This window comes from Hipposideros armiger, unplaced genomic scaffold (assembly GCF_001890085.2).
Source record: "Hipposideros armiger isolate ML-2016 unplaced genomic scaffold, ASM189008v1 scaffold_93, whole genome shotgun sequence".
NCBI lineage: Eukaryota > Metazoa > Chordata > Mammalia > Chiroptera > Hipposideridae > Hipposideros > Hipposideros armiger.
In genome coordinates this window covers 2,744,981-2,761,683 of record NW_017731443.1, presented here as the reverse complement: position 1 = coordinate 2,761,683, position 16,703 = coordinate 2,744,981, and the positions used below count along the sequence as shown (strand labels likewise).

At 47.1% G+C, this 16,703-nt stretch overlaps 1 protein-coding gene and 2 long non-coding RNA genes across 3 annotated transcripts in view; 2 read left to right on the top strand and 1 right to left on the bottom strand.

The window, feature by feature from the left end:
• The window catches only part of RPS6KA4 (ribosomal protein S6 kinase A4), a 10,988-nt gene extending 10,831 nt beyond the window's left edge, over positions 1 to 157 (top strand). The window contains exon 18 of the mRNA XM_019645189.1: positions 139 to 157. Within this exon, the coding sequence (XP_019500734.1) occupies positions 139 to 157 (19 nt within the window). The remainder of the gene's footprint in view (positions 1 to 138) is intronic.
• Positions 158 to 216: 59 nt separating this feature from the next.
• Positions 217 to 4,931, bottom strand: LOC109384269 (uncharacterized). The gene is made up of 3 exons (XR_002124374.1): positions 4,844 to 4,931; positions 3,719 to 4,211; positions 217 to 312 (listed from the first exon to the last, which is right to left on the bottom strand). It is a non-coding gene; the product is annotated as an uncharacterized LOC109384269 (long non-coding RNA).
• LOC109384268 (uncharacterized) overlaps positions 4,466 to 16,703 on the top strand; it is an 85,650-nt gene continuing 73,412 nt past the window's right edge. Inside the window, exons 1-2 of the long non-coding RNA XR_002124373.1 lie at positions 4,466 to 4,556; positions 4,850 to 5,076. This is a non-coding gene — a long non-coding RNA (uncharacterized LOC109384268). The remainder of the gene's footprint in view (positions 4,557 to 4,849; positions 5,077 to 16,703) is intronic.

The window sequence follows — 16,703 nt, the reverse complement described above, 5'->3', positions numbered from 1 at the left end:
CGGCCCTTGTCCTTGGCTTTTGACATGAGCAGTAGGAGGGCCAATCATTTCGGGTATGTATCTGGATAGCTCTGCCATGTATCATTTACAACCCCTTTGGTTGTAAGTAATGGAAAACCCCACCTAAACTTGCTTCAGGAACTTTAGGTTTCTGTAACCCGCAGTCCAGGAGTAGCTTCTGGCAGGGCCCGGTCCAGGCACAAACATGATCGGGACTCAGCTTCCCAGTCAGCTTTTTATTCCATTGTTTTGGTGTTGCAGTCTGGAGGACTCTCCTTTTGGCCCCAAGATGGGTGCCGGGTGCTCCATGACCTAGTGGGATGGATTGTTTAAAACTTTGTTTCTGTCATAAATGATGCGGAGACAAACACGTCGTACATACGTGTACAAATCTATGCATTTTTAAAATCTATGCATTTAAAAAAGAGCTCAATTGAGATATAATATAAATCATATTATTCACCCATTTGAGTACAAGTCAATGATTTTTAGTGTATTCAGAGTTGTACAACCATCACCACAATCTAATTTTAGAACACTCTTTACACCCCCAAAAGAAACTACCTTTGGCAGTAACTCTCCATTTCTCCTCAACCCTCCAGCCCTGAGCAACCATTCTTCTAAGTCCTGTCTCTATAGATCTGCCTAGAGACTTTGACGTACACTTTGGAATATACTTTCAAATAATCCCTAATAAATATTGCACTGACATACAGTCTCAGAAGCAGGATATATATGAAAATGTCCCATTTCCTCATATGCTCACAAAGCACCGAGTCTTACCATTTTAAAACCTTTGCTAACTTGATGTATGAAAAGTGGCCTCTCTTTGGCAGAATACTGTGTTTTGAGTGATTCTGAAGACATCTGTAGGAGACTAGGATGACACATCTGACTTTAAACAAAATAAAGAATTAAAGGGAAAAAAAAAGTGGCCTCTCATCTTCAATTTCCTCACCCTTTATCCTATGTAAGTCGCAGCCATCCTGAGATAGAGGTGTTCTTGGCTTCATTTCATAGGTTAGGGAACTGGGGCTCAAAGGATGGGAGTTATCTTGAGGAGGGAGTCTGTTGGGATGGGAAGGGCCAGGGCTCAGAGAAACGAGCCAGCTCTTGGTTGAATCCTGCCTCTGCACCGTGTGGTCAGGGAGCACGGAGGGAGAGACAGAAGTGAGTTGGGGGCCAGCCGGGTGGCGTGTGGGTTGGGAGCTGGCTTGGGACGCCATAGTACCCCGGTTCGGATCTCACCTATGAGGGCTGCTGACACTGCCCTCTACAGCTAAGTTGCTGAACGACGGCTCGGCCTGGAGCTGGGCTGCGTGGGTCGCTGGCGACGCTGCAGCCCCTGCTGCAGTGGGTTGCCATGGGCTACCGTATGTAGCCAGCAGCCAGCGTGAGCGGCCAGCAGCCGCAGTGAGCAGCCATCCAGAAGCCGGCGACTGATCTGCCTCGCCTGGGACGGTGAGGCAGCGTCCTCCACAACTGGACTGAGGAGCAAAAGGACAGCAACTTGTCTGTTCCCCTTCCCCCAATTCCCCAATAAAAATCTTAAAAAAAAAAAAAAAAAAGAAGTGAGTTGGGCTGAAGGCTCCCAGCAGAACGGACAGGGAGAGGGCCACAGGCAGGGAGGTGGGGTGGCTGGAGAAAGTGATGAGGCTCTGTAGTCGGGCAGCCTGTTTCTATACCTTGACTTTGGCCTCTGACCAGCCCAGCCTTACATGGAGCTGTCTCTTTCAGGGGAGCTGTGAGGGCTCATCCTTCTGCACAGGGCCTCTAATTCTAGTCTTAAAAAGACCTTGGCGAGCAGGCTGGAACTGTTCACTCTGTTAAAATACCGCAGCCCCTGAGAGGGCCTGATAGCCCTGTAAACGTTCACCTCCCTTCAAGTCACAGTTAACTAACTTCTGTTAGAACTGAAGTCGGGGTGCTGGCTTTTAGCCTTTGCCCTGTGCAACCATTGCTCAACTCTGGGCAAATTGCCCCACTGTAACATTCCCTAAAACTCTCAATGAGAATATTCCATAGTAATGCAGTAGGGGTTACAAACTAGCTGCCTCAGCCTGGCCACAGAGACTAGTTTTTGAGGGGGCAGCACATGTTTTAAAATGAGAAAATGTGTATGAAATTCAGGATGTTTGACTTTTATTGATAAATCAGAAAGGCTGGCAGCCCTGGGGCAGGCTTCCTGTGTGGCCAAATCAGCTGGAGCAGAATCACATTGCCACAGAGATAGGGCCTCTGCTTTCTAGTTTGCCACAGTCCCCACCACGCCCTACAGCTCACACCAGCTCTGTTCCTCATTTTTTTCCCTGGCCTCTCTAGGTAATTGAGTTTGCAACTCTGATGTAAACAGTTTCCTTCCAATACTAAGAAACAGTAACAAATTTAGATATTGTTATTATAAATATGCTGATTGTGCAATATGTATATATTCATATTTTTAATGAAAATATAAATATGTATGTATATATAATCTCCATGGTAGTTTTCATTTTTTTGATTAATAAGTTGCAATCTTACCTGATTTCTCTTTTGCAGTTATGTACATAAAAATCTGATCCTACAGTGTAGTTTATGCCAGTGTTATGAGGAAAAGACATTGTGATAGCACCTTTTATTTCCTTTTTCAAGCATAACACTAAATTCTATGTAACAACCGAAAGGATAATGTTGTGTCATTTTTAATTCATATAACTGGAAGATTAACTATATCATCATTGTAAAATCCATCTTTACTACTTATAAACAATTGATTGCCTTTTTATCCTAAGGCAAAACTGAAAAAAACAAACAAACAAACAAACAAACAAAAAACAGTTTCCTTCCACATTTACTTCTGCATTAAAATGGAGTTTGTGAAATGTTAAATATGCGCCTTAAATCTATTTGTTTTGTTTCAAAGTTTAAATTTAGTTTATATTTGTGAAAAGATATAAACTCATATGATTCAAAATTCAAAGGATACAAAAGAGTACATAGTGAAAAATCTCCTTCCATGCACCCTGACACTTCGCTACCCATCTTCTGTTACCAGAGGCACCAGTATCACCAGTTCTTGTGTGTAGTCAAACAATATTTTATGTGTAGTCAAACCAACATAATAAACTGTATATATAACTGAAAAAATTTACCTTCATTGAATGTTAATTTTAGGAAAAATCAGAAAATAAAAAGGAAAAAAGGAAAAATCATCTGTGGCGCTACTTTCCATAGATAATCTGTGTTAGTTAACATTCACTTCCAGATTTTTCTTTTTGATGGAGAATTTTAATGGAAATGGCCTCAAAGTGTAAATAGCTTATTATAGTCTGTCTTACACTCAGAAATGGATTGTGAATATGTACGTCAATGATGATGCTAAAAATTATTTGTGGCTGCATAGTATTTCATTGTATGGATTTCATTAGGATTTATTTAGATTGTTCTCTATTTTTGGTTACTTGGGCTGTTTTCAATTCCTTGCTATTTTAAATAGCGCTGCAGTGAACATCCTTGCACCTACATCTTTGCTCACCTGTCCAAATATTTCCTTAGGATACATTTCCTAGAAGTGGAATTAATGGACTACAGGATATGCCCATGCATGCACATTTTAAAGGCTTTGATATATATGATCAAATTGCCCTTCAGAACGATCTTATTATTTTATATGACTTGCAGCAGCATGGACAAGATCCAAGACATGCTGTCTCCTTGAAGATGAAACGACGCGTCTCACCAGCCGAGTGTGTCCTTGCTCACCCTCCTGTCTGCGTTTTTCTTGGCAGAACTCCCGGAGGTCACCAGCGGGCCTTCTTCCTCCTGCCCGGAGTCTGGCTGGGCGTGATGGTGGGGGTGTGTGTGGTCAGCGAGGAGGGTGATGGGAAGGAAGCACCTCTCTCTCACCTCTGTGCTGTGATGGGCTGGGGTGTCTGTGTAGAGAAAGTGGAGGGTGAACCCCATTGAGTTCCTAGGGATGGGATGTGGTGAGGGCAGGCAGGGCATGGTCAGGAACACCGGAGGCCAGCAGAACCTGGGAGCCAAGCTGCAGTGTGTCCAAACTCTGGCACTGTCCCTTCCAGCTGGGTGATTGGGACCGAGCCACTGGGCCTGGGTTCCGCTGCCTCTTGAGTGAAATAGGGATAGAACACTACCCACCTTGGAGAGCTGGAGAGTGAGGCAGGGCCCCTGGCAAAGTGCCTGGCACACTGTGAGCCCTCTACAAATGGCAGCTTAAATAAAAATAAAAAAAAGTTAAGAGAAACTGGGGAAATCTGGATCAACTCAGACATGCTGTGACAGCGGCCCATGTCCAGTCAAGAGAGAGGGGGTGCTTTTCCCACCCTCCAGCCCTCTGAATCTCCTTGCTTGGAAGTCCACAAGACCCTCCTTCCAGCTCTGCCTGAGTGCCCTGCCTCCCCGGGGTGTGAGGACCAGATGGGCACCCCTGCCCTGCCGCCCCGCCCCTCGTTCAGTGTGAATCTCTCTCAGCTGTCCAGGCCTGGCGCTGTATCAGCAGCTTAGGAACAAACAAACCACCTGCGAGTGGATGGTGGTGGGAACACATTCTCGTGTGTGTGAGTACACGAATGTGTGTGCATGGGAGTAAATGTATGTGAGAGTGTGTGGATGTGTGTGCCCTGAAGTGTGTGAATGTGTGCAAGTGTGTCAGCATGAATGTGTGGGTGTGTATGAGAGTGGTGTGTGAGTTTGTATGTGAGAGAGTGAATGCGTACATGTGTGAGCAAAGCATGTGTGTTGTGTGAGTGTGTGAGTATATGTGAGTGAGTATGAATATATGAGTGTGTGCGTGTGTGTGAGGTACAGAGCACAGGGGAGAAGCTTTGCAGTAAACACTTTGTACTTGCAGCTTATCCTCCCCTCTCCAGGACCAGCTTCCAGCTGCGCTTTATTGACCACAAGGATTTGCAGGACTCAGCCCCGGACCAGGATGGATGGCCCGAGGCTGCACAGGTGAGCAGGAAGACAAGCGGTCAGAGCGCAGCCTCTGGGAGCCCGTCCGTCTGAGCGCAAAGCCCGTCTCCTGCAATTCTCAGCTGGGACAGCCAACCCTTTCGGATTTCTGAAAACTTCAAGGTAAGAGCTTCTAAGCAGGGAAAGCAAGACCAGTTTCCATAAGGTGCATCTCCCAGCAGTGCCTGTATTTGGCAACTGCACTGCTGGTGCCGGAAGGTGGGCGAGGGCTTCCAGCCGGGCTCATGGGTTTACTGCAGGTGATGTGCACACAGCAGCCACCAGGCCAGGGCCTTTGGGGGCCCTGTCTCCCTCCCGTTTCCCTCTTGGACCCCCCCATTCCATTTGACTCCCTGGGGCCTGGGAGACAGCCATGTTCAGAGTGAACTCTGGGCCTATGGGATGCCTGAAACCACCATAAATGCCAGCCTGGGAAGAGGCGCCGTGGGTTGCTTAGCCCTCTGGACCCACCTGAATCTGAATTTTTTGGGGTAGCGTCTGGGAATCTGCCTTTGTAACAAGCTCCCCTGATGCACGGTTTAGAGCCACGTATCTCACCTACCCCCTGAACTTTCCTGACAGGGATACCCAGGCCCACAGAGGACAGGAGACTTACCCATAGTCCCAGGGCTGCAGAATGGCAAAGCTTTCCTGCTCACCGGGCCACGCTTTATGCAACGTGGAATTTTCCACAGGGACACAATCCAATTCTATGGTAGGAACTCTCAGAAACCAGCATCTCTGCCAGAAATTCAGGACATCGCCATTTGACTGGAGGGAGGGTATTCTGTGGAATAAGCGGTGTCTGCCGTGCCCCTCCCCCATACCCAGTTCCTCTATGTGTAATTTTCCTGCCCAGCTGGGGCCAACAGGTGCCTGGCAGGGCCTGCTAACTGGCAGATATCCCCACAAACCTGTCACAAGGAGGGCTGCTGGAAGGACGCTAGACACAGGGAGCGGGAGATGCTGTTTCTGAGCCCCTAAACCCAGATGGGTACTGACGGGTCCGTGGGGGAGGCATTTCTTTCCCCAAGGGGTCACAGGCGCCATGCAGACTCTGCAGCTCAGTGAAGCTCTTTGAGCTTCCTCGGGGGCTTCCATGTCTTGCTTCTCCCCTGCCTGAGGCTTGGAGGCTCACATCGGAAGGCCGAGGGAGCCTGGCCCAGAGGAAGTGTCTTTAGTTGCCCGTGGAAAGAGGAAACAGTTTCTGGGTATTTCCTTCACCAACAACGAGGATAATAATAATAATGTTGAAGTTATTTATTGAGCCTTATTATGTGCCAGGCCCTGTGCTAAATCCCTTCTGTGCCATTCAGATACAAGTCAACACCATTATTATCACTACTGTTGTTAGACAAATAATAGTAATTGTTAATGTTATCGGGCACTTGCCCTGTGCCAGAAGCCAGGTACAGGGCCAAGCGCTGTCCGTAGATGGTTTCATTTCATGAATAGGTTCCACATTTATTATTTTAACATTTATTAAAAATATTAATATTTGTTATTGTTTCATTTTTGTGGGTGGGAAAATGAGCTCAGAGAGGTAAGTTGTTCAAGGTCACACGATGGCATCCAGGGATGTTGGCTCTGGAGCCCAGGTTTCTCCTCTCCAGACCTTGAGCTCGTAATCACAATGTTATTCTGTCCCTCAGAGTTACCTCTTACTTTTAAGACATCTCTCCCCACCAGATGTGTGGTTATTTGCTTTTCTCTGCTATAAGTTGTAGCTTTATTTGCACCTGGGGTTTGGTTCTCGCCTCAGCTTGTAGAGCCTGAAGCACCATAAATGCCAGCTCTGGGCTTTCTCTATTGGAGGCAGACATGCCAGTTCAAAAAGGCAAACATGTCAGCGGCCTTTGTGGAAATAAATCATGTCCGTTGTCACGTGACACTGTGGTGTCCCTCATCTGAGCTCAGCTTTCCATTCTGATCAACAACTTGGTGCCACAATGTGAAGACTGTGGTGCAGAAACACTAGAAACAGGGTTTTAGAGTAAGTTGTTTCAAGAAGAAACGCAAACGTCACAAACAAAAGATGGATGAGGAGGAACAAACTCTGAAGACTCGGGAGACAAAGACCCTGAGGTCCCAGTAGACCACCAGCTGAGCGTTAGTCAGTCTGCTACTGTTTTAAATGATTACTTAGCACTGGAATATGGCAGTAGACTTGTTAAAGCGAGCACCACAGATCAGTGTTGCAACTCAGGTGTAGAATGGGCTGAGAATACATGACACTCTGCCTCTTTTTATGATGCCATAATCATTGTTTCTGCACTTGTATCATTCTCATCTTGTGACCCCCACAAGAAACCCGGTGAGAAATTAACGTAAGACTCTATTCTCTTGCTTTTATCTAGCTCTCAAGAAAGTAGGTCTGAGGCTACTACCGTTCTTACCCAATACCCACACCCGTGTGTTCCTTAGCAACAGAAAGCCTATAGTGTTGGGTGTGTCAGTGGGCTTTTTATAATACCACATTTCTTAGCTTTTCAGAAAGAGGCCTATAAGATGTAAGCAAAAGCTATTGGGCGGGGTTTTGGGGAAAGCTTTTGGAAGGAGGCTGACTCAACTGGGAGGCATGCCTTCTTGCCCTTGTCCCTTTCTACCCCCTGCTGCCTGGAATGTGGATGTGATGTCAGGAGCTGTAGTAACTATTTTGGGATCAGTGAGGTGACCTCAGACATGGAACCCTCATGTTAATGATGGCAGAAGGTAGGGTACAGGAACGGGGTCACTGATGGTTAGGGAGCTTCTGTATTAACCCTGGACTGGCTGCCCCTAGACTTCTTTTAACATGAGACAAAAACTTAACCTCTATTTTATTCTAGCCACTATTATTTTAGTTTTCTGTTACTCGTAGGTGCAATTCTTCCCCGACAACCAAAGGTTTGGAGCACAACTTTCTCCACCTGTATTCATGAATAAAGAGACATTTGATGAAGCAGGGTGTCTCTGAGGTGGCCATACCAGGAGGCAGAGCCTGCTGTTTGCAGGCCTGAGGCTGACTGTTGGCCTGGTCCCATTTGTAGGAATGGGCACACATGAGGAGAATGAAAGCTTTTGATGAGAAGTGCCCATAGAGACCAGGGGAGGCAAGAATGGTGGAACAGATTGAGAGGGTTTGGGGTTAGAGACCTGCAGAGTTGTTTCTGTGAGAGGTGGGCTCAGGCAGTGTCCCTTCTAGGCCTGGTGACAAAGGATAGAATAGCTATGGGGTAGGCACGGAACCTTGCATTTCTGCCCCAATCCCAGCCTGACCCTGATTCTCTAGGACAAGCAGCCTGCAGACACCAGGGGCAGCCCTGATGGCCCAGGGTATTGAGGGGGGTGGGAGGGGAGGGGTGGGAATGGGGGCCTGCTTTCCTAGAGGGCAGGTCAGTAGAAGCAGGGAACACGGACCGGACGAGGCCAGGGAGAAAGACAGGTTTAGGCTTGTCGGAGCACATGTGAAACGCCCCAGAGGGTGCTGAGGTGGGTGGGCTGTGGCCCTGCGGGTGTGCAGCTTAGTGCTGGCAAGGTTGGCAGTTTAGACGTAGAAGTGGATGAGACCTCATCTGTAGTCCCAGGCAGCTGAGAGGGTGATACAGGGAGTGAGAATCTGATGAATTTAATTAACATCATAAATCCTGCCTGGCTTCCAGCCCTGTAGCTTTTTTTGTTACCTGGTGAGACTTTCTCCTTTTTTGTTACCTAGTGAGACTTTCTCCTTCACAAAGCTCGTTTCATTCAGCTGCTGCTCTGTAAACATCCTGGAAGTTCACAGCCCTCTTTGTTGTCTTGGAACTCACACCAAATTTTCTGTCTGTTCAATATTTGCCTATTGAATCAGCAATTCAGCCAAATGGATTTAAAGGCACACACAACTTTAAAAAAAAAAAACCAACAAAAACTTTTAACTCAGTCTAAGCAGCTCTGTCTGGCCTACCATTTGCCAAAGGACTCTGTTCCCAGAAGCATCCCTTTGCCAATTGATACTCACGATAAAGATGCAAAACACGCAGCCAAGATCAGAAGTGCAACAGCCAACATCTCTGCAGTTTATAAAGCATGGTCTCTCCTGTGAGTTAGATGGAGAGATATTTTAACCTTCATTTTACAGGCAGGGAATCTAAGGTGGGGTCTTGCTTGTACTGATGTGGCTGGTAACTGGTGGAGCCTCAGGGCTTATAAAAGAGATTGTTTCACCACCCTCCAAATGATCAGCACCGAGAAGGGGGGCTCATTATTAGCCAAAATATTTGTTTAAGTGAAATAAAAGTGCTAGCTGATACATGAGCATCAGCTCTGAGCCTGGCCCAGCACCAAGTGCCTTCAGCTTGTGGTTTCATTTAACGTGTGTCGCTTACTCAGCATCTGTCCCTCCCACTTACACCTTCTCCAAAACTCCTGATTTTCTTGCAGGTGTTTACTTTGTTCCTCTATGACCCAAGCATGGTCTGAGTCACACTTTGGCCAAAGTCACTGGAACACGTGGAATGCACACTCCCTTGTTTCCACCAGCTATGGACAGCCTCAAAGTCACCTGCCCATCAGCTCAGGACTATGTCATGTCAATTAACAAAAAGTCCCCTCTGGGCAGATGTATCTAGCTGGCAGAGGGAGCCGTTTCAGTGATGGCAGGGCTCCCAGGGACTTCTGGCCCAGCTGTGGGATAGACATAGGCACTGGTTGGCAGACAGGCCCAGAGCTCTGGCAGAGGTGACCCACAGATAGCTACTCGCCCTGAGTGGGGCTGAGTGGGGCTGTGTTCCTTCCACAAGCTCCATCTGTCCTCAGGTGCCATAAGCAGGTCTGGGGAAGGTGCTGGGATTTCCGAAGGGACTGAGGTTCTTCGTTTACCAGCTTCAGTGGGTGCTGCCAGAGGGCCTTCCTGTGTCCTGCAGGGGGCAGGGCAAGGGTAGGAGTGTGAACTTGGCCGGGAGGAGGGGGAATATCTGCGGGCAGCCAGGGAGCCTGGGGCTTTGTGCCTCGCTGGTCTCGCTGGAGATAACGGGGGTGTCAAGGAGAGATACAGGGCGGAGGCAGAGGCTCAGCCACTTCACACCCCAGGTCTGCATTTTGGCTCAGAGGCCTCAGAAATTTCACACCATGGAGAGCCACAGCTTGGAGCAAACAGGCTGGCTCCCTACTGCTTCCAGCAGGAGGTGAGACCTCAGTGTCCTCAGCTGGAAAGTAGTAGGGAACCCCCCTTAAATGAGCATTTTGTAAAATGTGTTCCTTGGAGCTTAAGTTGTTTGTAAGATATAATAGATGCTCTGTAAAAATTTTGTAATCAGCAGTCGACTTAGTCTCCTCTTAGAAAGTCTTAAAGCCCATTAGTATATTAAAGGCTCTGAGAAGTCCTGCATCACGATGCCTTGTGCCCAGGAACTCCGTGAAGTACCGGGGTTCCCTGGAATGTGGTTTGGGAAACTGCACTAGATGTGGCCCACTCGGAGGCTTGTCATGGGATTTACACATTGGAGAGCCAATTCATTAATCTGCAGGGAAGCCAGCTCTGCCCACCTAATTAGGGATGAAAGTAATTTGCCCCAGGTGGGCCCTCCTAGCAGGGACTTGAGAGCTTAGATGCCAGCAATGGCTTGGACGGTGACTGCAGGAGCCCAAGGAGAAAAGGGGTCAGTGTTCTTGGTAAAGTTCCTTTCTCCCTAGGTAGGCAGAGGCTAAACAGACTCTTCATGGCAGGACTTGACTATATCCCTTTCTTTATGTGACACTATTCAGCAACTTCTTGGTGACCTGCTGGCAAAAAGCAGAAAGAGCACCTACTGTGAGCAGCACCTCACAAGTGTCATCTTCTTGAAGCCTGTGTGGTGGGTCTCATGGGAGCCCCATTTACAGATGAGAAAACTGAGGACAGGGAAATTTGGTCTCTTGCAGCGTGGATCAGGGCTGGGGCTCAAGCCAGCTCTGTTGGAGCCCAGGGCCTATATGTAGTACCATCCCGTGCTCCCCCCACAAACCTGGGAGAACAGGCTTTCCTTTTAAAGCAGTTGCCACAGTCCTTCTTCTTAGATTTCTTTTCAGAAGAGAGACTGTGTGGTTCTCGCAGGTCATTGGATGATAGGAAGGGGACAGAGGGCCCCAAATCTCAGGCAGGTCTTGAGAATTCCATCCCTGATCTGGTTCCTGATTTCCTTTCGGGGCCATTTCCCGAGCCTGGCCTCTGTAGTGCTGGTGAGGGGATAAAGACATCAGCTGAGATGGCAGGGAAGGAGGTGGCACCATGGAGCACCAAGAAGCAGGCACCTGGCCTCATCCATGGGCTAGAAGGGATTCTTCTGGGTATAAACACCTGAGAGACTAGAGAACCAGGCTCAGTAATAGGCAGAAATAAGGGCATGGCCCCCAGGACCCCAAATCATGCACAGGACCCATCTGTCACTGCCACCACTCAACACTAGGTACCATGTATGGCCCTGCTGCAGCTTTAACTCTGTGACCCAGGTACCACCCTGATCCTGCAGCTCTTACTGCCCCTGAAGTTGGACACTGTGGCTAGAATTGGCTCTCTACTGTCCCTGACTTTTGGATCAGTCTGGGGTATGTGCACTGGTCAGAGCTGGGCTAGGTGTCTGCTTTCATGCAGCAAGGGAGGCTGGGAAAGTGAAGGATGCTGCTTCTTTGCTTCTAGAGAAGGAAGTGGTTTCTGCCTCTTACCAAACCTTTATGGTAAGCGATGCCACAAAGATTAGATGGGGTTGGCCAAAGTGATCAAAGTGTCATTTCGCTGCTCCCAGAGTGACTCAGCAGGAATGCCTCTTGGTGTGGGCTCCGGAAATACCTGTAGAGCAGGGAGAAATCCAGGAAGCTGCATTCCCTTGCAGCCTTACAGTGGAGCCTTATACATCCTCATGGATTCAGTGTCACCTTGACACCGATGCCACCTCAGTCTGCATCTCCAGCCCAGTCCCTATAAATGGACTCCAACCTTGGTGTCCACCTTCTGACTGGACACATTTCCCTGGGATGTCCCACAGGCATCTCTACCTCATCTCGCCTAAAACAGAATCAGCACCTCCACCAGCCCCCTATTTCTGTCTCCATGAATGACACCGACCTCCCGTGAGTTGTCCAGGCAGAAGGGCAAGAGTCGTCACAACCCCCTTTAAAAAGTTCTCAAGATGTGGCTGCAGCTTTAACTGTGTGTGTGTTCAGGGCAAGGAGAAGAGGAACGGGTCAACAACAGAAGACGTAGCACCAAGGCTGAGGTTCAGCCAGCACCTCCTGGGTGGCCCCCTGGTTGTTACACTATTGAAATACTTCTGCCCAGTTGGTAAAGAGCTGCAGCTCCCACACTCCTTTTCTTTTCCAGTCCTCCCCGAGGCCACCTACCCATTTCCTGACTATCCAGCAATGTTAGGGTTAACGCTGGCACAGCTGGGATTGAGGATTCTGACCCCAGTGGTTGATCAGTGGTTGGACCCTATGTATTACCCCTGTATGGCTCTTGGACAAAGAAAGCAAAGGTTTTTGGACAAAGAAAGCAAAGGTTTTCTCAGAAATCCCCCATAGACCTCTATGTATCATGGTCCATCCACTCGGGCCACATGGCCACCCTAGCTGCAAGGGAATCTGTGAAGGCCGATATTTAGCTTTGCAGGCTCTCCAGTAGAGGAAGTTGGGAAAAAGGAGGGTTGAGTGAGCCAACTACACTATTTGTCTCCTTTCCTTGACAGACTGATCTCTTGTCACTCCCCCATTCATTCCTTACTCTTTCTTGCTCCTCTCCACCTTCTGACCAGTGGAGACCATACAGGAGGCACCAGATGGAGATCAGAGTTTTATTAAAATAATTTCCAAGAGAGCTGGCCCAGTGGCGCGTTGGTTAAGAGTTGGCTTGGGACGCCAGCTCTGAGCAGCAAGGTCCCGGTTTGGATCCCACATGAGGGCCAGTGACGCTGTGCCCTCTACAGCTAAGATGGTGAACAACAGCTCAGCCTGGAGCTGGACTGCCACGAGTCACGACTGCGTAGGCTGCTGCAGTGGGCTGCCGTGAGCTACCGTGTGTCCGATGGCTTGTGAGCAACTGCCTCACCCGGGAAGAGCGCAATGATGGTACCAACATGGGCCAGTGAAGCAACGTCCTCTACAACTAGACTGAAGAACAAAAGGACAGCAACTTGTCTGTTCCCCTTCCCCCAAATCCCCAGCACTGTTCCCATCCCCCAATTCCCCCCCAAAAAAATCTTAAAAAATAAAAATTCCCAAGAACAGGGCCTCCTGGTAAATCTCATCTGGAGATCCCACTTCAAGGTCAGAAAGAAGCTTTGTAGCTGCCTCTGCTTTTTTGGGGAGCATCCTGTGACTAGTGGCGGTGGTTCAGCTTTTGTCTTCATAAGTATTATTTTTTTAATGAAATGTAATTCACATGCCATAAAATTCATCCTCTTAAAATATACAACTAAGTCATTTCACTTAGCAGAGCATTTTCAATGTTTTTCTAGGTTACAGCATGTGTCAGTACTTCTTTCCTCTCTGTGGCTGAATGATATTTCATTGTATGGCTGTTTGGCTATTATGAATAATGCCGCTATGAACATTCTTGTACAAGTTTTTGTGTGTCATGTGTTTTCAGTTCTCTCGGAATATACCCATGAGTGGAATTGTTGGGTCCTATGGTAATTCTATGTTTAACTTTTTAAAGAACTGTCAAACCATTTTCTACAGCGGCAGATCTATTCCATTCCCACCAGCAATGTATGAGGTTTCCACTTTCTCCACATCCTTGTCAACACTTGTTATTGTCTGCTTTTTGTTTTCTAAATTATAGCCACTGTAGTGGGAGTGAAGTGATATCTTACCATGGTCTTGATTAGCATTTCCTTGATGACTAATAATGCTTGAGCATCTTTTCATGTGCCTGTCAGAGCATTTGCAGAGCCAGGGTGTTTGGCCTGAGCAACCAGAGGATGGAGTTGTCAGTAATTGAGAGGGGGAAGGTGGTGGGAGAGGAACTCAGTTTGACCTGTCAAGTGGGATGGACCTGTTTGCCCAACTGGCAGTTGTCTGTGAGTCAACAAGGGGTGCAGAGGGAGGCTTGGGCTGAAGTGTAAACTTAGATGTCATCGGCATCTGGTGACATTTAAACCCACGAGATATGAGGAGGCCCAGCACACCCACAGCAGAGGCTGGGCCATGAGGAGTGAGGGAGGAGGAGAACCAGGTGAGCAGTGACCAGGGGGTCCAGGGGAGGGAGTGTTTCAGGAAGGGACAGTGAGCGCCTGTGATGGATGCTGCTGGGGGTGAGGCACACAGGGCTGACAATTGACTTGCTAATACAGGATCCAGGCAACCTTGACAAGAGCAGTTTTGCTTGCAAGCCTGCCTGGAGTGGGTTTGCAAGAGAATGGGAGCGTAGGTGGAAAGAGGGTAGAGGCCACTCTTCAGGGGGGCTTTAAGGGGTTTTCCTGCAAAGGGAAGGAGAGAAATAAGATGACATTTGAAGGGTGAGTGAGATCAAGAGAGAGTTTTAAAAATGTATGGTAGGAAAATGAAGAGCTTATGGGACTGCTTGAACAGAGAGGCAAAACATCATGATGTGGGGGCAGGGGGTGTTAAGGTAGGGGTGGGAGTGGGGTGAGGGGGACTCACCAGAAGGATGTCCTTGAGTCCCAGAGAGAGGGGAGGGGTTCCTGCAGCGGAGTTGGGGGGTGGCTTGGGTAGCAGCCAGGACACCCTGTGAGAACCAGGAGAGAAGGCTGAGGAGGGTGGCTGTGCTGGTGGATGCTGAGGAAGTTCTCAGTGAAAGAGGAAGCAAGGAGGTGGGTTGAGAGGGAGGTGGCGGAGGAAGGTAGGGTGTGCGGCAGTGGACAAGGTATGAAGTAGCCTTTGGGGAGCAGGGGAGGGTGCCTGACCAGGGGTCTGAGATCTGCTTGTCAGGTAGCACTAACAGCCCACTTGAGATTAGCCCAGGAATCCAGATCCAGAAAAGACACATTTGTCAAAGCATAATTTGCAGTGACAAAAAACTCTGCCCACTGTAAAGTCAATTGTTTACATCTGTAAACTGAGCTTTTTAACTCCTTAGAAAAGCCGTTGCAAACTTGCCCATTCTAGGACTTTGGACTACATCTACCTAACCTGGGGTCTCTAATCTGGGGTCCTCAGACATATTTTCAAGATTCGAGTTCTTTACAAGAGTTTTTCAGTGGGGGTTTCATGTCAACAATAACCTGATTCTGGCCTACCTGGATGACCACCTGTGAAGGTATGTTGCCATGAGGTTTCATGTTCACTGTGTGTGTGTGTGTGTGTGTGTGTGTGTGTAAGCACATTGGGGTCTTAAAAGTCTCAGCTAATGGGAACAGAGCAGAGGCAGACGAATAAGTCACAGAGGTATTTATTAGATAGTGGTTCCAAAGGAGAGCTGCGGTGGGACAACACATAAAACTTGCTATGCTACCGCGGAGCAATGGCCATTTAGTTTTAGCAAAATAACATCATTCTTTATGTTAATTTCATGCTGTTTGAATTTTACTGGTCATTTTTTTCATTTGTGTTTAATTTGTATAAAAAACAATTCGTTCAACAAGTTGTGCTGGGAAAACTGGATATTCACACGTGAAAGAGTGAAGTTGGACCCTTACCTTACACCACATACAAAAATTAATTCAAAATGGATAGACATAAGAGCCAAAACTGTAAAATCTTTAGAAGGAAACATACAGGAAAGCTGTCATTGGATTTGACAATGATTTCTTGGATGTAACATCAAAAGCACAGACAACAAAAGAAAAAATAGATGAATCGGCTACATCAAAATGAAAAACTTTTGTGCATCGAAGGACACTATCAACAGAATGAAAAGGCAGCTCATAGGATGGAAGAAAATATTTGTAAGCCATAGATCTGATAAGGGGTTACTATCCAGAATATATAAAGAATTTCTACAACTCAACAACAACAACAAAAACAAACAACTCAATTTAAAAATGGGCAAAGTACTTGAACAGACATTTCTCTGAAGAAGATATACAAGTGGCTAATAAGCACATGAAATGATGCTCAGTATGACTAGTCATTAGGAAAATGCAAATCAAAACCATAATCAATTACCACTTCACACGCATTAGTATACCTATTATTAAAAAAAACAAAACAGAACCCAGAAAATACTTTTATTGGCAAGGATGTGGAGAAATTGGAACTCCTGTGCACTGCTGATATGAATGTAAAATGTAGGAAATGGCTCAGTAGTTCTTCAAAAATTTCAACATAGAATTACCATATTATCCTAGAATTCCACTTCTGGTTGGTTATATATCCAAAAGAATTGAAATCAGGGTCTTGAAGAGATATTTGTACACCCATGTTTGGCTATTCACAGTAGCCAAAATGTGAAAGCAGCCCAAATGTCTTTCAACACGTGAATGGATAAACAAATGTGGTACGTACACACAATGGAATATTACTCAGCCTTAAAAAGGACATTCTGATATGTGCTACAACATGGATGAACTTTGAAGACATTGTACTAAGTGAAATAAGCTAGTCACAAAAAGATAAATACTATATAATTTGACTTATAGGAGGTACCTAGAGTAGTTCATTTCATAAAGGTATCAAGTAGAATGGTGGTCTCCAGGGGAATGGGGAGGGGTAAATGGGGAATTAATGTTTCATGGGGACAGAGTTTCAGTTTGGAAAGATGAGACATTTCTGGAGATGGACGCTGGTGATGGTTGCACAACAGTGTGGATGTACTTAATGTCACTGAACTGTACACTTCAAAATAGTTAAAATGGTAA